At 49.6% G+C, this 22,043-nt stretch overlaps 1 protein-coding gene across 5 annotated transcripts in view; it reads right to left on the bottom strand.

Moving 5' to 3' along the window:
- The window catches only part of ANXA11 (annexin A11), a 47,099-nt gene that overhangs the window by 12,935 nt on the left and 12,121 nt on the right, over positions 1-22,043 (bottom strand). For all 5 annotated transcript variants that reach the window (XM_015455859.3, XM_065520816.1, XM_065520815.1 and 2 more), the window contains 3 exons: positions 4,079-4,141; positions 2,116-2,231; positions 320-712 (listed from right to left, as the gene is read on the bottom strand). In XM_015455859.3, coding sequence (XP_015311345.2) covers positions 320-712; positions 2,116-2,231; positions 4,079-4,133 — 564 coding nt within the window. In that variant the 5' untranslated portion in view covers positions 4,134-4,141. The remainder of the gene's footprint in view (positions 1-319; positions 713-2,115; positions 2,232-4,078; positions 4,142-22,043) is intronic.

Genomic DNA, 22,043 nt, shown 5'->3' with positions numbered 1-22,043 from the left:
CAGCCTCCTGAGTAGCTGGGCCTACAGGCGCACACCACCATGCCTAGCTATTTTTTTTCTATTTTTAGTAGACACAGGGTTTCACCATTTTGCCCAGATTGGTCTTGAACTCCTGGGCTCAAGCGATCTGCCCACCTCAGCTTCCCAAAGTGCTGGGATTACAGGCACCAGCCACTGTACCTGGCCGACACTCTTTGTTAAAACAAGAAGCTGCAGCTGGAGGCCTGCGCCTTTCCCTGTCTCCCCATCTACTGGACCATGTGTCTCCAGTCTTTGGGGCCCAGGCCTGGGCCGAGGGAGGCAGTGGGCTGACACTCACCTGGGTTGGAGGCACAGCGGGGGTGACGGTCCCAGACCCTGGGTATCCTGGGTAGCTCGGCACTGGCTGCTGCTGCTGCCCAGGGAGTGGCACTGGAGGCTGACCGGGGTAGGTCACTGGTGGCTGCCCAGGGTAGGCCCCTGGGGGCTGTTGTCCGGGGGGTGGCATGGGCTGGCCCGGCACAGGGGCCCCCGGGTATGGCGGATATGAGGGCATCCCGGAGGATGGGTTTCCTCCTGGGGGTGGATACATCCCATAGGGAGGAACAGGCTGCTGGGCAGAGGGGGGCTGCCCGAACCCCCCAGGGGGCACTGGTGGGTAGCCAGCCCCAGGGGCCCCAGGGTACAGGTTGGGCACGTTGGCTCCTCCAAACGTCCCAGACATGTTGGCCGCCTGCAAGGACACAAAGCAGAGCATGAGGCCAACGGGCCCCATTGCACTCTGTCCCTCCACGCTTTTTCATATCTAAGCCAAGTCAGTCCTCACAGCGTCTCCGCTTGTGGAACATGAAGTACCGTTATACCTATTTCACAGACCACAGAATGAGTTTACTTGCTCAAAGCTACACAGCCAGTAAACAGTGCGGCTGGATGCAAACCAGAGATCCTCACCCTCTTCTGCAGGGGAAATGCCTTCCCTCTCCACATGGCTGCTCCTCCCATCCCAGACCACCTGGGTGAAGGTTAACAGCTCACTGCCCAAGAAGGCATGTGGGTCCCATACTCAGGGTTGGGGGCACCGCCATCACATCAGCCTGCTACCCACAGACACCTCTGGCAGGCATGTTCAGGTGAATCTGCACTCACCAAGAATAAAAGCCTAAATCCTTAGGATGAATAGCCTCCTACACCCTGCAAGAGCTGGACCCCCAGACTTCATTTCTCATCTCATCCCCTCGCCTTTCCACTTTAGCCACACTGGCCTCTCCTCCCTGTCCCCAAGCACCTCAGGCCCCCTGGCACCTCAGGGCACTGGCATTCCCTAGACATCCATAGAGCACTTCCTTCCCCTGCTGCAGGTCTTTGCTCACACATCCTCTTTTCAGCCAGACCCACCTTACTGCCAACTTAAAATCATTATCCCTCCATCACCCCACCCCCACTCCTGACCCCTTTACCCTGCTCATCTTGTTCCCATGGCACCTACACTTTCAATAACAACACATCGTTGACTTAAGTTACTGCTTGTCAACGATGATAAATGCAGCACGGCCGAGATTTTTGTTTGTTTTATTCACATATCCCCAGTGCCTAGAACTGGGCCTGGCACAAATTAGGGTGTGTACTGGTTGCATACTTTCCTCTAAGCATACGTTTGTTTTCAAGTCATAAAATGTATTATTTTAAAAGCAAAACAACAAATTTAAAAAGTAGCATGTCTGCCCAAGACACCTCCACACACCCACCCAGGCCTAACCACAAGAGCCCTCCATATGTACACACACGCACACGCAGGTACATGAATGTGGATACTCATATATAGCACGTGCATGCACACTCATGCACACACCCTCACCACCCTCCCGACCCTAACCCCGCAGGGCTAAAACGGACCTGTGAGATCATCTTGTTCCCCCCCCCCCCATTTTACAGATGGGAAAAGTGAGACCCAGACAGGGGCAGAAAGCGGGTGGCAGAAGCCTGATGAAAACCCTGTTCTGAGGTACAGCTCAACACACCACACACCACAGCAACACACACACAGACAATTCTGGAGCCCCAGAGGCCAGCAGCTTTGATTCCTCTGGCCACGCAGGCGTGGCCCCAGGGCTGCCTCAGCAGGAAGGCTGGACTCACCATTCCCGAGAGGTAGTCCTGGTTGAACTGTCCCGCATAGCTGGCCACGTTATCCAGCCCAATGGGAGGCATGCTGGGCGGAGGAGGGTAGGCAGCACCTCCCCAGGGACCACCACCTGAAAGCAACATCAAGCCATTTAGCCCCTACTAGTCCCCCAACCACACGGGGAAAGGCAGAGATGCGAGCTCCCAGGTGGTCAGGAAGGGAGGCCCAGTAGAGCCTCGAGCCTCGGGACCCCACAGACCACATGAAAACACCAGGGGGAAAGTCTCCCCCTAGCCCACTGGCAGAGGAGGGGACACCTTCCCCTCTTCTCAGGGAGGAAGGTGGAGTTCCCCAATCACTCCCAAGACCCTCTGTGGGGTATTAAGGAGGTTGGGAAAGCCCGGGCAGGCTCTGCCCTCCCGAGTTCACCATCATGGAGCGGGAGGACAGACAAAGACAGACTGTTGTGGGACACCACACTGAGCCCATGTCAGAGGTGACCATAGGGAGCTCTGAGATTTCAGTAATGCGAAGGCATTGGCGGGAGGGGCTTTGGCTGTTGGCTATTACAAGTCTGTAAAAGGCAGGGAGAAGCAGGATAAGAGGCTGGAGGGAGACGGGGCTGGGTCATGGTAAACATAGATACCAGTCCACAAGAGGACAGGAAGAAACAGAGGTGAAAAGCCCACTCTGAAACCAGCAGGACCGGTATGTGCCCTGGGGCAAGGCTTTCACCCTCCTTAGGCTTGTTTACTCAGCTGACAAATGGGCTCATAGTGAGTGTATGCCTAGACTGCTGTGACGAAGACTGAGTTAATGCCTGCAGGGCTCAGCTGGGTGCCCGATGGGCATTCGACATCTCTGGCCTGTTAGATGCTTTCCTGTCCATGGCAGCTTCGGATCGGCTCTTCATCTCCAGGGCTCCAGACCCTCTAGGAAGAACCCTCCCTAAATCTCCTGCCTCCTTCTCTGTTGCTACTCAGAGGCTGTTCAGCTGTGCTAGCAAAGGTGGCAGTGGCAGGATTTCTACTATGAAGAGGGAACCGAGGCCAGTGCCAGCCAACCTGGGGTGGGCTTGTTCAGAGGGCAGTGGCCCAGTTCAGCCCCTAACGTGCTCTGGGACAGCAGCTGAGCCACCTCTCGGTCTGAGTTTGTTCTTCACCTGCTGAATGGGAGGGAAGGTAAATGGCCTGCAGGTCAGTGGTGCTCAAACCACAGGATCTCAGCTCCAGAGAAATGAATGATGCCTGGGGGTCCCCTGGGGCGAGGGGCAGAGGCTCAGGCACCCTCAAGATGACCTCCCCTTGGTCCCATGAGCCCTCGTATTTCCTTTCCCATAGTGGGGACCAAATCTCATTTGAGGACCAAAAGGGGCCAGGGCCAGAGAAGATGACTTCTCCATGTGACTACCCACAGCTCCTGCAGAAAACAGGGAATGAGTGACCTTCGACCCTTAGCATCTGCCTCCACTTCCTCTCTTGGCAAGGGGGATCTTGTTGCTGCAAACCCATACACCTTGAACAGAGGGTAGGAGAGGTGGCAAGGGACAACCATCACCTAGCAATGCTTTGGAGGGCACCACGTCAGAGGCTCTGCCTGCCTATCTCATCAGTATCCAGGACCACCTAATGAGGGAGAAATCCCTAAAGCAATTTTGCAGAGAAGAAAACTGAGTCTCAAAGTGACAGCATTTGCCTACTGTTACTAGAGAGTAAGGCAAGACACCCAGCCCCGGGCCTGGGCCAGAGCTTTCTGGAGCCAGTTTCAAACCCAGGCCTCCCATGGCCTCAGCCTCAATGCTCTTCTCCAGCCCCTGCCCCCACTGGCTGTCCCTCTGCTCCTGTTGTCCTCTCCTCCCCTGCTGGGCTGTGCCGGCAGGGGAGGAGGGGAGGGAGGAAACTACTGTTCTCCCCTCTCCACTCCCAGCCACTGTACAGAGGCAGCATTCACTCTCCTCCCCACCCCAGACCCTCTTACCTGGTGCAGCTGGTGGGTAGCCGCCTGGGGGCGGGGGATAGCCAGGGTAGCTCATGGTTAGATCTGGAAGAGAAGAGGAAAGCACATTCAGGCTCGGCCTGGGAGCCCCTGCTGGCCTGTGGGAGCCCGCTTCTCAAGAGGGCAGCCACCCCCACAACTGGGACCCTCCAGGAAAAGCTGCTGTATCTGCCCTGCTTGTCGCAGCCCAGTTCACTGCCCCCTGCTGGCGCCTCCAGCTAGAAACAGTACCCACCAGCATGCTGCCTGACTTCTGGGCCAGGGCCACACCCCTGGCCCCACCCACAGTGACAGGATTCACTGCCCACCAGGATGTTCCCTTGAAAGTCCCTCTCACTGAAGCTTTGCTCCTGCCTCTGCTGGCAAGGGTGCAGTGTGCCTCTGGGTCTGTTCTCCCACCTCAGAGCTAGAGACGCACTGCCTCATTCTCAGGGCTCCAAGTCTGTCTATTTGTCTTCCTGTGTCCTTATTGCCATCCCTCTAGCAACAGGGGAAGTCAGAGGCCCCTGTCTCTCTTCATTCTCCAACCTCTGGTTTATCAGGCAAGGGGACCTGGTAAGGTATGGAATCATCATTCCTAGAAGCAAAAAGGGCCCTCAGGAGGTTCATCTGATGCAGGGTGAAGAACCAGGGCAAATGAGGCAGCACCACCCTGCTTCTGCAGCAGAGGCTGCTAAGAGAAATAAGTGATTTGGAGATCTGTCAGTAAGGGAAGAAGAGAGGCCTGGACAGGTGCAAGGTGAGACACCTGCTCTCATGAAGTCCCTCTGAACATGGATCCCTTGGCAATGTGCCATTCCAGTTAAATTGCAAGAAGGGACACCAGCCACATTGTGCAACCTGCCTGCTCTTGCTAATAGCAGCTGCTGCTGCAGTTTGCAGAGACACCCAATGGCAGGCAGGCATGTGAGGAAACCTGCAGCCTCCCTCAACAATCACACCTGCTCGTCTCGGGTACGTGGTTTCTTTTTACACACTGGGTCTCACGCTGCAATGCATATCAGAATCACCTGATGGGATTGTTAAAACACATTGCTGGGCTCCACCACCAAGAGTTTCTGAGACAGTAGAACCAGTTTTTGCATTTTGAACAAGTTCCCAAATGATGTTACTGGTCCAGGGAACCCACTTTGAAGACCACTGTTCTGGCCATGCCATCCAACTATAAGAGTCTAGTTGCCCTTCATATCTATCTTGAAGAACTGGGCATGTTGGGTTTTGTTTGTTTGAAACAGGGTCTTGCTCTGTCACCCAGGCTGGAGTGCACTGGCACAATCATGGCTCACTGCAGCCTTGACCTCCTGGGCTCAGGTAATCCTCCCGCCTCAGCCTCCTAAAGACATGTGCCACCATACCCAGCTAATCTTTTTTTTTTTTTTTTTTTTTGAGAGTCTTACTATGTTGCCCAGGCTGGTATATGCTATTCTTTTTATTTTATTATTTTTTGAGTATTTTAATTTAATTTTTTTTTTTTTTTGAGGCGGAGTTTTGCTCTGTCACCCAGGCTGGACTGCAGTGGCGCAATCTCGGCTCACTGCAAGCTCCGCCTCCTGGGTTCACACCATTCTCCGGCCTCAGCCTCCTGAGTAGCTGGGACTATAGGCGCCCACCACCATGCCTGGCTAATTTTTTGTATTTAGTAGAGATGGGGTTTCACTGTGTTAGCCAGGATGGTCTTGATCTCCTGACCTTGTGATCTGCCAGCCTCGGCCTCCCAAAGTGCTGGGATTACAGGTGTGAGCCACCGTGCCCAGCCTATGCTGTTCTTTTTAAGTTTTTATTATTTATTTTTTTTTTTTTGAGACAGGGTCTCACTCTGTAACCCAGGCTGAGTGCAATGGTGTGATCTCGGCTCACTGCAACCTCTGCCTCCTGTGTTCAAGTGATTCCCCTGCCTCAGCCTCCCAAGCAGCTGGGATTACAGGTGCCCGCCACCATGCCTGGATAATTTTTGTATTTTTAGTAGAGACGGGGTTTCACCATGTTGGCCAGGCTGGTCTCGAACTCCTGACCTCAGGTGATCTGCCCGCCTTGGCTTCCCAAAGTATTAAGACTACAGGCATGAGCCACCATGCCTGGCCTATTTTTATTTTTCAGACAGGGTCTCACTCTATCACCCAGGCTGGAGTGCAGTGGTGCGATCTCAGCTCACTGTAACCTCCGCCTCCTGGGATCAAGGGATTCTTGTGCCTCAGCCTCCAACAGGAGGGCGCAACTATCCCAGCTAATTTTTTATTTTTAGTAGAGATGGAATTTCGCCATGTTGGTCAGACTGGTCTGAACTCCTGGCCTCAAGTGATCTGCCTGCCTCGGCCTCCCAGAGTGCGGGGATTACAGGCATGAGCCACCGTGCCTGGCCTACATGCTGTTTTTAAGGAAGCCAAAGAACTTCCTTAAGGTACCACCAGTCCCCATAGGGTGGGTCTGGTTTTCAGCCCTATGGGTGTAGTCATTTGTTTGGGTCAGTGGGTCCAGGGGTGACTGTAGGCAAAGCCCTACGGCTTTGGAGAGAGCTGGAATTGGCTCCCTGTAGTGTGGACCAAGGACCTACTCCTTGCACAGCTTTCGGTCTCTCTGAGCCCCTAAGCACGTGGTGGATGAGGTCCCCGGTGGCATCACCTTCAGAGAGGGTGTGACTCACGTCCCTGAGGCTGGGTGGGCTGTCAGTACAAAGCCCTCCCCGTCCCGGCCCCAACTTGATCCTTCTTGCCCAGACTCTGCCAAACCCTCCGACTTCACTGGTGAGGAGGTAACCTGGGGGATGTAAACAACCAGTGGGCCAGGAACCTTCTAATAGGAGGAACTGCCCCACAGGTGAGCAGGAAGAGCCGGGATGGTGTCTCTGTCACCTTCCTCTCTGGAGACACCACTAGGCAGGACCTTTGAGCACCAAAGGCACTCTCCACTCCTGGCCTCCTCTCAGAGAAATGAAGCCAAAAGCTCCATCCACAGCCAGGCCAGGGAAAAAACCCGAGAAACAAAAGTTGGATACCACCCTGTTCCTTACACCAAGTAAATTCCAGCCAGGCCAAAGAATGCAATGAAAGAAGTAGCCCCAAGAACCAAAGGCAGAAAATAAAATTTCAGCATAAGAGACAAACTAAAAAAAAAAAAAAAAAAAAAAAAGTGAGAAAAAAACCTAGGAAAAAAGTTTTATTAATATAGTAAGAAAAAGATCAACAACCACTAGAGAAACTGTCAAATGATGTGAACAGATCTGGCAGTTACAGAAAAGGAGCTGAAGATGTTTACCTTCAGCAATATGCTGAGGAAATCACCAATTAAAAATACACAGATGTCAGCCGGGCACAGCGGCTCACGCCTGTAATCCCAACACTTTGGGAGGCTGAGGTGGGTGGATCACCTGAGGTCTGGAGTTTGAGACCAGCCTGGCCATGGTGAAACCCTGTCTCTACTAAAAATATAAAAATTAGCCGGGCGTGGTGGCAGGTGCCTGTAATACCAGTTACTCGGGAGGCTGAGGCAGCAGAATGGCTGGAACCTGGGAGGCGGAGGTTGCAGTGAGCCAAGATTGCGCCACTGCACTCCAGCCTGGGCGACAGAGCAAGAGACTCTGTCTCCAAAATAAATAAATAAATAAAATACAGAGATGTCAAAATTTTAAATTTAAAATGACACACCTTTGACTCAGCAACTCTACTTCTGTAAGTGTCTTTCCTAGACACACACCTGTGTGAAAAGTCATACAGACATGAACTTTACTACAGCCTATCTGCAACAACTCCTAAACCTCCACCAATGAGGCTGGTTAAATAAACCACAAGAGATCCAACAATGGATACTCTGTAGCTATTTCTGGAATTAGCCAGCTCTGTACATGGAAAGATGAAATGATCACCATTATGAATCAAGGTGCAGTACTGTAATGTACTAAGCTAATAAAAAACCCAGAAACATACAAACTAAATGGTTCCTGTGTGCATACGTGCACGGACCTCCTTGGAATGACACACAAGAAACGAGCTAACACTAGCTGCCTCTCGAGAGGAAAGTTGGGGCTAGAAAATGAGGCTTCCGGTTTAGATCTGTTTCCCGTGCCTTTCCGCCACACACATGTATTGCCCATTAAAAAACTTCTAAAAAGGCCCAATTCAGGTGCGGATTTCTGAGCTCACTTGAGGCTAGCCTTCTGGCCCCCAAAGTCCTGGCTGGTCTTCCTAGACTAAAAGAACACACACAGGGTCCATTCAGTTCCAGGCAGCCTTGGTAACCCTGGAGGGCCTGCAGGCCAGCCTTGATGGTACTCGTGGAGTTCATTCCTGGGGTGGCTTTTAGGGGATTTCCCAGCAGGAGTCAAAATCTGCCTCCTGGCTAGGAGCTCTGCCCTGCACAGCCCCACAAGGCAGGTCGACCCCACTGTCAGCTGTGGTCCTGAAACCCTGGGTCTTCCCCTCTCCCCAAGATACACCTCTAGTCCTCCCTTCTTAGAAAGAATAGCCTCATTTTTCCCTCTACCATTCTCTGCCTGAAATAGTTTCAAGTCTGCTCCCCACTTTTTTTTTTTTTTTTTTTTTTTTTTTTTTTTTGAGACAGAGTCTCACTGTGTCACCCAGGCTGCAGTGCAGCCGCACGATCTCAGCTCACTGCGACCTCCACCTCCTGGGTTCAAGCAATTCTCCTGCCGCAGCCTCCCAAGTAGCTGGGACTACAGGTACCTGCCACCATGCCAGGCCAGGCTGATTTTTGTATTTTTAGTAGAGACAGGGTTTCACCATGTTGGCCAGGCTGGTCTTGAACCCCTAACCTCAGATGATCCGCCCGCCTCGGCCTCCCAAAGTTCTGAGATTACAGGTGTGAGTCACCATGCCTGGCCTGACCCCACTCTTATCTTTCTCTTTTCAGAACCAAAGGCCCCAGGTATGGTCTGAAGAGTGCAGGGCAGGACCTTCCTCTCCCTCCAGTGGATGCTACTCCCTACCTCCCTGGACTGGTACATGTGGGTTTTCCAGGCCACAGAGACCTTCTGTGGGCTCCTGTGAAATTTCTCCCTTGGATTCTGCCCATTGCTCCAGTCTGCTGAGACCTGCTGGGATTCTGCTCAACATCAAATATCTTCCCCCTCTCTCTCAGCTTTGTTTTACATCCACGGACGCAACAGACATGGCATTTGTGTTCTGCCAAGTAACCACGATGAAAGGACCAACGAGGGACACTACAGAACTGTCATACTCAGAACTCCCCAGTTCAACATCAAACACCAGGCACCATGTGGGTGCAGGCATTTAACCAGCTCTCCCCCAACTCACTGCCACCACCTAGTACACATTTCTCCACGTGCCCAAGTGAGGGTTCTAGCACATCTACTCTGAAGAGAGCCTGTTTATCTGCCTAATTACCCCCAGAAGAAAAGTAAACGCAGCCCAATAGCCAGGGGTGATCTTCAGGTGGACACAGGCTCCCAGTGCCCACCAATCTTCCCCCCAGCTATCCATGTTCCAGGAGGCTAGAGGCTGCAGGATCAGCACACTCCCTCTGACTCACAGAAGCAGCATTCTTCTCCTTTTCTTTGAAAATTAAGAAATCTGCTCATGGTCCGGTCTTCTGGTAACTTTGACCTCTGCATTTTTTCAAAAGAGGCCACCACAAGGGACTGTCCTTGAAGGAGTCATTCCTGGCACCCCAGGGCTGCCAAATCTGGGCTCGGCAGGACTTCTAAGGCCCTCATGTCCCCCTCCCTAGCCTGTTCAACCCCCACTCTCTAGGAGAGAGGCAACACAGTGAGCTATAATCCAGCAGATCTGCTCGCTCTCTCTCTGGCATCCATGAGAATCATACCTTCCACCCTGACCAATGCCTCTCTCCTCCTTCTTTCCTTGCATGGGGCAAGGGACATGCTTCACACTGCTGGTGCAATTCTGATGGCTGGGGCATGTCCCCTGCTCTATGCCTGCTTCTGATCACAGCCCTTTGACACGGGGACTCAATGGAGAGCACCTCCTGCACACAGCAGGCAGCCGGCCTCCTTAGGGATTGGTCCAATTCTTAGAAACCTGTCTCTGGGGAACTTTTGGCCTCTGGTCCTGCCTCTCAGGGCAGGCTGCAGCACAAATACCGCCCTTCCTTCCTCACTGCGACCATCCACCTGCAGCTGTGCACCTGATTTCATCCAGCTGGGGCCCTCTCCAGTTAAATCGGTGCTTCTGAAAAACAGTCGCCTATAGGGCTTGTTAAAACCCAGATTGCTGGGCCCCACCTCCAGAGTCTCTAAATCAGTGTCTCTGCGGCAGGGCCCAAGAAGTTGCATTTCCGATGGCTCCCAGGTGATGCTGATGCTGCCTGCCTGCAGGCCACACTGCTTCATCATGCATGACAATCACCTGGAGAGCTCGCTAAACACTCTACTGCCCTGGCCCATTCTGGGCCTTTTAACCTGGGATAGGCCCAGGAATCTGAAGTGTAAACAAGCACACATACCCCCTAGTCCCCAGTAATTCTGATGTAACTGGTTCTGCGGTCCACACTCTAGGAAACACCCTTTCCTTTAAGGTATTGGACACTCTCTAGCTTATCTGATCTCACTCATTGATATGGTTTGGATTTGTGTCCCTGCCCAAATTGTAATTTGTAATTACAATACAATCAAATTGTAATTCCCAGCATTGGAGGTGGGGCCAGGTGGGAGTTAACTGGATCATGGGGGCAGATTTCCCCCTTTGGTGCTGCTCTCAGGACAGAGTTCTGGTGAGATCTGGTTGTTTAAAGGTGTGTAGCGCCTCCTCCCCACACCTCTCTTCCTCCTGCTCCAGCCAGGTTAAGATCTGCCTGCCACATGATTGTAAGTTTCCTGAGGCCTCCCCAAGTAGATGCCAGCATCATGCTTTCCCTCATCTGGAGAGCTCGCTAAAAATGCTGGTCCCTTGGCTCCCATATTCTGGGCCCTTCAACCTGGGAAAGACCCAGCCTGCAGAACTATGAGCCAATTAAACCACTTTTCTTTACAAATTATCCAGTTTCAGATATTTCTTTATAGTTGTGTGAGAATGGACTAATACACTCTTCTTCACAATAGCAAGCCCTAGGGACAGGCACTAGACCTAGGCACCCCCACAGTTGTATGGCAGATGTGCCTGACAGCAATCACTTAACTTAAGCATACCCAGAACGACCCTACAGTCTAAGAAGAACGTGTGTTCAGAGTTCTGAGCTAAGGAACTGTGGCCGACCTGGAGATCCATTCCTTATCTATAAGGAACATCAGAACCCGTAAGCCATTCCATGGGATGCAGGCCATACAGGAGATCAAGGCCCTTTGTTCTACTTTAAATGAAGGTTGCCAGGTGGTGGTAGTTAGGAAGGAGGATGCTAAATTAAAATGCTATGTCTCTACTAAAAATACAAAAAATTAGCCGGGCGTGGTGGCGGGCGCCTGTAGTCCCACCTACTCGGGAAGCTGAGGCACGAGAATGGCATGAACCTGGGAGGTGGAGGTTGCAATAAACCGAGACCGTGCCATTGCACTCCAGCCTGGGCAACAGAGTGAGACTTCATTAAAAAAAAAAAAAAAATTGCCATACAAACTGCATGCTTTTTACAACCAGTAGTGGTCCTCCCATCCAGCCTACCACCACTGGACCGCCCCATATATAAGTCCCCTCAATAAGCCCTATGCCTTGTTCGCTGGCGCTGGGGTCTCTTCTTCGGCCTCTCAAACATGGTGCTACCCCTACTAAAGTCGACAGGAGTCTGGCATGACAGCACTGCATCAGAAGCCAGCCTCAAAGCGTTCGGTGAATGCCAAAAGCATAGAGCAGCTATCTGAGGGTGCTTCTCGGGGGTTGCAAAAGGGCCTGTTCCCTAAAGCCGTGTTTTGTGTACGTAAGTGTACCATTCAATTCCACAGGCTCTAAAAGGGTACTAGCCGGAGTCCCCTTACACAGGAATCTAGAAATGCTACACTGGGACAGGAAGCAACTGCCAGAGCAAGAAGAGCCTCACTGCCCCCACTCAGTCATCCCCCTACCAAAAGGGAAGCCTTGCTGTGTCTCTACCCAACAATGGGAGGTGGAGATATGGGCTCCAGCCACCAGCAAGGCTAGGCCATGCACATTTGCTGGTGTCCTGCCTGACTTCAGGGACACAGAAGGGAAAGGAGAGGTGAATGGTGTCAGTGCCATGCCTGGGACTCTGGACTGTCCTCCCCAGAGGGACAGCACCGGGCTCATTTGGGAACAGAGCCTACACCAGGTTAATGCTGAGAGGCAAGGGCCTAGAAACATCATCTCGGGCCAGAAGCCACACAGCAGTGACACCCCCTGCCCCTCAGGGCCTAGCAGCAAACCAAGCAGGCCTGGACTAAAATGGATGCTTTCGTGGAATGATTTTCCACTGACCTTCCCCAGCCTGGTGGCTGGAATATTCATTTGTGTATTAGTTTTTTTTTCCTTTTTTTTTTTTTCAAACATTAGATCCTTAACCTGTTTTCACACACACACACAAATTTATTTTTTAAAGTACTTTCCCCATAAGGCTGCATACATAAAATGTAAATATATCGTTGCTATTATTTAAATGTATCCCCCAGAGTTCATGTGCTGCGAACTCAATGGTCAGTACAACGGTTCTGAGAGGCAGGACCTTTAAGAGGCTCCACCCTCATGAATGGATTAAGGTGTCATGGAGGAAGTGGGCTCCTTACCACCAGTGTGTTTGTTACAAAAGTGTAACATGCTCTCTCTCTCACTCTTGCTCTCTCTCACCCACATGATATCTTCTGCTATGTTATGAAGCAGCAAGAAGGCCCTTGCCAGATGCAGCCTCACGATCTTCTCAGTCTCCAGAACTGTGAGCCAAATAAGCTACTGTTGCTTATAAATTACTCAGTCTGTGATATCTTGTTGGAGAAGCACAAAATGAACTAAGACACTAGTTTAAACCATGCAGGTCCAATAATCCCTGCTGATATATTCTTTAAAATGAAAAGAAGAAGCCAGGCACAGTGGCTCATGCCTATAATCCTAGCACTTTGGGAGGCTGACGCAGGCAGATCATTTGAGCTCAGGAGTTTGAGACCAGCCTGGGAAACATAATGAGACGCTGTCTTTACAAAAGACATACAGATGCTCCTTGACTTATGATGGGGTTACGTCTCAATAAACGCATCATTAGTTGAAAATGCATTTAACGCTGGCAACACAGCAGTCCCCAACTTATGATGGTTCGACTTACGATTTTTCAACTTTATGATGGTGCAAGAGTGACATGCACTCAATCAAAATCGTAGCCTCATTGTAATCCCATCATAAGTGGAGGAGCTTGTTACATCCCGATAAGCTCTTCTTAAAGTGATGTAACCCCATCATAAAGTTGAAAAACTGTAAGTTTAACCATCTTGAATCAGGGACCGTGTGTGTGTGTGTGTGTGTGTGTGTGTGTGAGACAGACAGAGTTTATATAACTAATACAGCTGGGACTCTAAGTTAAGATCAGGCTTCTACACCAGCAAAGGACTCAGGTGCTGATTCACCTTAGGAAGAGTACGAGCTTGGAATGCTTGAGGCAGCACCTGTCAATACAAGAGGGCCAGAAAACCAACCTCCCTAGGACTCTTCCAGGACCACTGAGCTCTACCGAGTGGTGATGCTGCCAACCATTTGCAAATGTTGTTTTCCAGAGTTGAAAATGCAGTCCCACAGCCTTGTTCCCCACTGTTACCCAAGAATCTGGCTGAATGTGCACCTCATCAATGCAGCTTGAGTGGAAGAATAGATGGAGTTCTGGGGACTGGCTTCTGCTTTGCCAGTTAGTCAATTTTCTCCTTTATAACCTCTTCCTTCATTGGCTCCTAAGATTATTTAAGTATCAAATAGGATGTATTTGGCCTGCAGGGCAAGGAAGAGCATAATAAACACTTATAAATCCAAGGCTCTCAGCAAGGACATCACACTCCCACAATATGCATTTTGGTCTTCTGTAGAGCAGGACCCACCTAGTGCGTGACAGTCAACTGATGACAGCTGAACAACTCCAAGTATCCAGAACATACACGCTCCAAACATTTCCTCCAGGCATCAGGTCTGTTCATTTTCACTATAAGTCTGTTTGCTTCTGGACACCTACCATCTACTGCCCCCAAAAGTCTTGCTCAGATCTAACTGGGATGCCCAGGCCCAGCTCAGCCTCACCTAGAAGCAAGCAGTGTGATGGGCAGCTCAGTGCTGCCCTGAATGTGTTCTCTGACGCCAGCTTCATATCTTGCAAGTTGTGAAGTTAGAAGGCACGCAGTTTAAGGAGCGAGACAGGCAGACAAGAGCAAGAGATTAGTTGCTCGAAAAGTTTAGAAAATGCTTACTACATATAGTTATGTACTATAACTACACATCCCCTTTCCAAGAAACCGCCAATTTGCAATAGCGTAATAAAAGCTCTGATAAATCCTGGAACAAAGGTGCCTGCTTAACTCTATCCTCAAATTTCCCAAACTAATTAGGCCATAGTAATAGTCATCATTTATTGAATGCTTATTATGTGCCAGGCACTGTGTTAAGTGCTTCACGTGGAACCGAACTTTACAACAACCCTGTGAGACAAATACTAAAATTATCCTTCTCATATCAGAAATGAAGACTGAGGGACAGAGGGGCTGTGTAACTTGCTCAAGGTTATAGCTATTGAACGGCTGAGCCAGGCAGTCGGCTTCCAAAGCCCAGGACTTTACCACTATGTTATACTTCCTCACAGTGCCCACTGGCCCCAGGAACTAGCATTTTAAGAATAGAGCTTTAGAAATACTGGTATGATGAAATAGCATGGAATTCAGAATCAGGATACCTGGCTTCTAAGTCTGGTTCCATTGTATGACCCCAGGTACTTCACTGAAGGCAGTGGAGGATGGTGAGAAGAACATGGACTCTGAAGCCAGACTACCCAGGTTCACATCCCAGTCCTGCTCCCCACCAGCTATGCGATCTTAACGGTTTACATGACCATTCTGCACCTCAGTTTTCCCCATCTGTAAAATGGGGATAGTAACAGTTTAATACCAAGTTTGTTCCCATTATATCATGTATCATGATATCCTGTTTCTCCAAAACAAAATAAGAAAGAGAGGACCCCAGGCCATTTGATAATGCCCAGGATGAGAACTGTAGGGACTGAAGGGGGAAGGGAGAGGGTGGGAGAGAAACACGGAATTGGGAAGGGTCAGGGCAGTGTGACAGGTGGAGGATGGGAGTGGGGAGCACACTGGCATGGCTGTGTTAGATTTTCCAGCCTCCCAATAGAGAAAGCACCAACAGGAAATTGGCACTGTTTTCTTTCCATCCCCTCCACGTGCCTGGGTGTCTGGGGGCCTGCTCCACTCCAGCAGTAGAGAGGGCAATGGAGACAAGACTGATGGTGGAGGGAGGCCACAGAGCAGGGAGATCTGAAAGACCCTTGGAGAGGAAACCTGCCTGGGAGAGGGATCCGCAGAGGCAGGGCCTTGGCCTGCAAGAAGCTCCAACCCTGTGGGCACTAGAGCCTGTCCTCAGAACCTTCACTGAGGCGTGGCACGGACGGGGCCATCTTCTCTCCTACTGCCTGCCTTTTCAGACCAGGTGCTGAGAAGGGGGGTGGGGGCAAGTGAGGAGGAACTCACTTTCCATATGAGGCAGGCCAAGAGCACACAGCATCACACGCAGTTCTCTCTGTCACGCTCCTCCAGAGCAGGCTTCCCTGCAAGCTGGGCCACTCCTCTTTGTGGGCAGAGTCATCTCTGACTCACACCAAATGGGCTCACACAAGAGCCAATGCTCGGTCAAATGCTGAGTTCAATTCAGAATTTCTGAGGAGTGGAAAGTAGGCAGCAGAGGAAGAAGGTGACAGAGACACAGTGTTAGTATCTGGCTGCCACGCAGGCCAGCATGTGATGGGCACTCAGGTCCTGGAGGACGCTGAGGTTCCTGTAACAGACAGTGGCAGTGACAGAAAAAGCCCCCCACCCAAGCCCTGACTCCAAAGTGTGGCCAGAACCTGCTATAGTTTGAATGCTTCTGTCTCCCCAAAATTCATTTATTGAAATCCCAACTCCCAATGTGATGACATCTGGAGGTGGGGCCTCTAGAAGGTTATGAGGTTGGAGCCATCATGAATGGGATTCACGCCCTTATAAAAGACAGCCCAGAGGGCCCAACCCTTTCCACCATGTGGGGACACAGGGAGAAGGTACTATCCTATTTGTGAACCAAAAAGTGGGCCCTCACCAGACACTGAGTCAGCTGGCACCTTCACCTTCAACTTCCAGCCTCCACAACTGTGAGCAATGTACTTCTGTTGTTTATGAACCACCCGGTCTATGATATTTTATTACAGCAGCCTGAACGGATTTAGACGGAACCTATGGATGCGTGCGCACACACACACACACATTCTCACACACACACTCACACACTCACTCCCAAAAAGGGAAACAGTGGGTTGTGTTTGTAAGTGCAGGTGGCAGGGGCGGGGAGGGGACGCAGGTCTCTGTCTTTGTTTGCCCACTTCCGCATGGGGAAGCCACTGCCAGTTACACCACCTGAGCAGAGGGAGCTTCTCCCAGGGCCCACCTAGGAGGGACGAACAAAACAATGGTAGTGGGCTGATGTCAATCAGGCACAAGTCCCAGGGTGGCTGAGGCTTCCCTGTCGATACCCACCCCTCTTAGCTGTCAGGTCACTCCAATCACTGCAAAGTGCAACCCAGCTCCTCCCAGAGCTCCTGGGCCCACAGGGACGTGCCACACTCCAAGCCCTGCAGCAGTTACTGTCTACAAGACAACCTTCCAGCAACTCTGCCGGAAGGAAGCAAAAACGTCTCTAAACCCCTCCCTCATCTTGCGGTGCGAGGTAAAGGGAAGCTCAGCAGGTTACCCAAGACACAGGGCCTGAGTCTCACTGACACTGGCTTCACAATGTCTACCCCTAGATTCTCGGTAGGCCCTTCTACCACCCCAATTACTCCCTCTCACACACTCTAAACCAGCTCCCCCATCTTTTCACAGCCCACACTCCCCCGTCAAGAGCCTCAAACATCACAGGACAGTCACACTAGACTTCTCAATTCTGCTGCATGAGTTTTACCACAGCCCACACAGCTCTGATATCATCTTCTAACACTGCTGTTGGGCCACCGGGATGGCACACAGGGTTGAGTCCAATGACAATGATTCCATTCTAGCTCTACCTCTTGTTAGCTGTGTGACCCTGGATATAAAGATTGACCTCTCTGAGCCTTCCTCCTCACCTGTAAAAAGAGGAAAAATGCATCCATCTCATTACACAGCTATGAGAATACAGTATTCATATATATATAGCTCTACAACAGGTATTAGCATACAGCAGGTGCTCAGTTAATTTTATCTCAGTCCCTAGGAGGCATTAGCCTGGAGCCAAGGTCTGGTTCCTAAAGCAACTGCTTGCTGTGTGACCCTCCCTGGGCAACTTAACCTCTCTGAACCTCCATTCTGTCTGCAAAGATCTGATGTACCCCACCTACCTTGGATTACTATGAGGACTAAAAGTAAAAAGAACAGGAACACGCTTTGTAAAGCAGGACACAGTTATCTTCACTCTGTGACTAACACACCTAGTGTTGATCTCTCCCAAGTGGCCAAAGAGGCCAGGCTTTGACATTTGGAGAGGGAGAAAAGGGTCACAGATCCTGGGCACACACTAACCTCATCTGGTGTCAGGCTCCCGCCAGGGGACCAGCCCAGCCCACACAGTAAGGGTAGTGTCCAGCCAACCCTTAGGGTCCCAGGGTCACAGGAAAATGCTGGTAAGGGAAGGGGTAGAGGGAGGGCTTTTCAGAGCCTGAAACTCAGCTACCATCAGCTTCCCTGATTAGGTCCCTCAAAGACATCCCCGGTACCTGTGAATGCGTTACTTTACATGGTAAAACGGACTGTCCTGACATGATTAAGGTCACCTGCCATGAAATGGGGAGGCTAGCCTAGATTATCCAGGTGGGCCCAATCCAATGAAAAGGGTCCTTCAAAGCAGAGAGCCTTTGTTGCTGGGTTAAGGATGAAAAGGAAGAATAAGCAGGAGAGAGTCCAGGCATGAGAGGGATTCCACCCATGGAGGAAAGGGACCAAGTGCCACAGAACTCAGATGGCCTCTAAAGCTGGAAAGGACAAGGAAGCATTCACCTCCAGGGCCACCAGACAAAGACACAACCCTGCCAACACCTTGATTTTAGCACCATGAGATCCAAGAGACCATTAGATAAAACTGTTAAGATAAAAAAGCCATGTGGTAAAATAGTGCAGCCACTATGGAAAACAGTATGGAGATTCCTCAAAAAATTAAACATAGAACTACCATACGTATGATCCAGCAATCTCACTCCTGAGCATACAGGCCGTGTACCTCTCACTCAAAATGTGTGGGACCAGCAATGTTTCAGACATGCTGGTCTTCAGACCAGATGACTTAAGATTTTGGAATACTGGCATCACACTTACCATTGTGCATCCAAAATGCAAAAATCCAACATCCAAAATGCTTCAATGAGTACTTCCTTTGAGCATCATGTTAGAGCTCAAAAAGTTTCAGACTTTGGAATAGTTCAGATTTGGGATACTCAACCTATATAGCCAAAGGAAATGAAAGCAGGGACTCCCACAGACATTTGTACACCCATGTTCACAGCAGCCTAATTCACAGTAGTCAAAAGCTGGAAACAACCCAAGCGCCATCGATGGATGAATGGATAAACAAAACGAGATCTCCACATAAAAAGAGAATATCATTCAGCCTCAGTACGGAAGAAAGCTAACATATGCTACAACGTGGATAAAACTTCAACACATTATGCTAAATGAAACAAACCAGACACAAAAGAACAAATACTTCTGATTCCACCTATATGAGGTCTCCAAAGTAGTCAAATTCATAAGGACAGAAAGTAGACTGCTGTTGGCCAGGGCTTGGGTAAGAGGGAATGGGGAGTTTACATTTCATGAGTACAGAGTCAGTTTGCGAAATGAGAACCTTCTGGAGATGCACGGTAATGACTGTTGCACAACAAAGTGAATGTATTTAACACCATTGAGCTGCACACCTAACAGTGGGTAAAATGGTAAGTTTTATGTTGTGTATATTTTTACCACAAAAAGAGTTGCATGGTTTTAAGCCACACATTTGTAGTAATTTGTTACAGCAGTAATGGAAAACTAACTGTTGAAAACTATTTGAGGTGATGGATATATTAACTAGTTTGCTTTAATTATTTCATATTGTATTCATAGATTATAACATCACTTTGTACACCATAAATTGACATATTATAAATGTTAATTTATAATAAAAAAATTTTTTTTAAAGAAAACTATTGGCCAGGCACGGTGGCTCACGCGTGCCCCAGCACTTTGGGAGGCCGAGGTGGGTGGATTGCAAGAGGCCAGGAGTTTGAGACCAGCCTGGGCAACATAGTGAGACCATGTCTCTACTAAAAATACAAAAATTGACCAGGCACAGTGATTCATGCCTGTAATCCCAGCACTTTGGGAGGCCGAGGCAGGTGGATCACCTGAGGTCAGGAGCTCAAGACCAGCCTGGCCAACATGGTGAAACCCCATCTCTACTAAAAATACAAAATTAGCTGGGCATGGTGGTATGCACCTGTAATCCCAGCTACTCGGGAGGCTGAGGCAGGAGAATTACTTGAACCTGAGAGGCGGAGGTTGCAGTGAGCCGAGATCATGCCATTGCATTCCAGCCTGGGCAAAAAGAGCAAACCTCCGTCTCAAAATAAAATAAAATAAAAATAAAAATACAAAAATTAGCCAGGCGTGGTGGCACATGCCTGTAGTCCCAGCTACTCAGGAATTGCTTAAACCCAGGAGGCACAGGTTGCAGTGAGCCAAGATTGTGCCACTGCACTCCAGCCTGGGTGACAGAGCGAGACTCTGTCTCAAAAAACAAAAACAAACAAACAACAACAACAAAAACTTTAAAGAAAACTAATATATACAGTGACCATTCCTTCTCTCTTCCCTTCCAGATCCTTCTATGGCATTCTCTTTCCAAGGGCCTCTCTTCTCTTTGCATGAAAGCTCTGTGAACACGTCTACCTAACTCAGCCAGCTTTCTTCAACAAGGGAAGTATTAACCACCAACACTACAAAAAAACCCTTTCCAACAATGAAGCAGGAACCAGGTGCTTGCCTCTCCCACGTGTCGGGAACAGGCTCGTTACAGGTGTGTTAACTTGAATTACCAGTCAACATGAGTCACCAGGGGACTTGGGCCCTCAGTGGCTTCCGTGTGGCCAGTCTACGCAGGCCCAGTCAGCATTTGCCCAGTCGGATTTGCACAGGCAGGGCCATCACACCCCATCGGCCAAGACCTCACAACCGGGATGCCAGAGGCCAGTTCAGCACCTCAGAGACGACTCAGTTCATTCCCACCAACCCCACCTCACCCCATTTCACAAACGGGAAAACTGACAACCAGAGAGAGGGATGTGGCATGCGAAGGTGAAACAGCAGGAGCCTAAGAGGGCTGATGCCCAATCCCCACTCCCAGGCTAGAGCTCGTCGTTCCCAGGGCAGGGTGGGTGGGTGGAGAGGCTTCCTGTCCTCAGAGCCGCTGGCAGACTCAGGCCCAGTTCTTTAGGATGATTCTTTTTGTTCCATCAGGCGGGCAGCCCGTGGGAGTTCAAGCCTGGGTTGCTGCTTCCTGCCCGAGGCAACAGCAGGTACAGTGGGAAGACCAGGGCTGAGGAGAGATTAATTTTGCAATATTGGGGAATGACTGCCTTCCAGGAAACACACTGAAGGAGGAAGAGATGTGATAAAATCCTGCCCCTCCTGTACATTTCACCTATGTACTTTAATCAGATTTTTATGGTCTCCCTCTTCATACAGACAGCAAAGGGTCACAGGACATCTGAGAAAGTCTATACCAAGAAAGGGAGAGACCAAAACAGAAGAAAAGGAATCAAAGAAACAGACAATGATGAGAAGCAGAGGACAAAAATATAATCAGTAGTATCCTCAGAGACGGAAGAGAACCAAAGAAACAGACAATGGTGAGAAACAGAGGACAAAAATATAATCAATAATATCCTCAGAGACGGAAGAGAACCAAAGAAACAGACAATGGTGAGAAACAGAGGACAAAAATATAATCAATAATATCCTCAGAGACGGAAGAGAAAATATTATATCCACAAAGCAAAAAGGTCAGCAAAGCAATCATTGTGAAATTTGAGAACACAAGAGGCAAAAGAAAGATACTAAAACTTTAGAAAAGAAAGAACAAGGGTCCTTTTTAGGGGAACTGGAAGGACACTGGACTTCAACAGCCACACTGGAAACTAGAAGATAACAGAATAATGTGTTCAGTGTTTGGGAAGGAAATTATTTTCAGTTTATAATTGTATAGCCAGCTAAATTAACCACTACTGTATAGAGATATTTGGAATGGATATTTCTATCCATTAGGGAGGAACAGAGATATTTGCAGGCACACAAGCTTCAAAAACAAAAACAAAACAAAACAAAATCTACCTTCCATGCACTTTTCTTAGGAACTTCTGGATGATTTCAGCAAAATGAGAACATACATAAGGAAAATAAAGAAAATAAAATATATAGGATCTAGGAACAGGAAAATCTAACACAGAAGACTGTAAAAAGATGTCCCTGGACAACAGCTGAGCAGCAGGCCTGGGGAGCAACTAGGCCAGTTTGGAACAATAGATACACAGAAAATCAGGCCCCCAAGCAGGGACAGCATCCACTTGAGGAATAATGGGACAGGAAGGATTGTACTCCTGATGTGTGACCACAGCACAATACTGGCACAGCATCGAACAATACAATTTATGGTCACAATAATGCAGACATTAAATATTGATGTATATATTGGTTCCTAATCTATCAAGCAGGAAGTCAACATATTTCAAAACTGATAAATTAAGAAACAGTCATATAAGCCTATTCATTAAAAATAAAGAGTTA

This window comes from Macaca fascicularis, chromosome 9 (genome assembly GCF_037993035.2).
Source record: "Macaca fascicularis isolate 582-1 chromosome 9, T2T-MFA8v1.1".
Taxonomy (NCBI): Eukaryota; Metazoa; Chordata; class Mammalia; order Primates; family Cercopithecidae; genus Macaca; species Macaca fascicularis.
The sequence above is the reverse complement of the archived record's forward strand: the minus strand, read 5'-3'. Positions and strand labels throughout refer to the sequence as shown.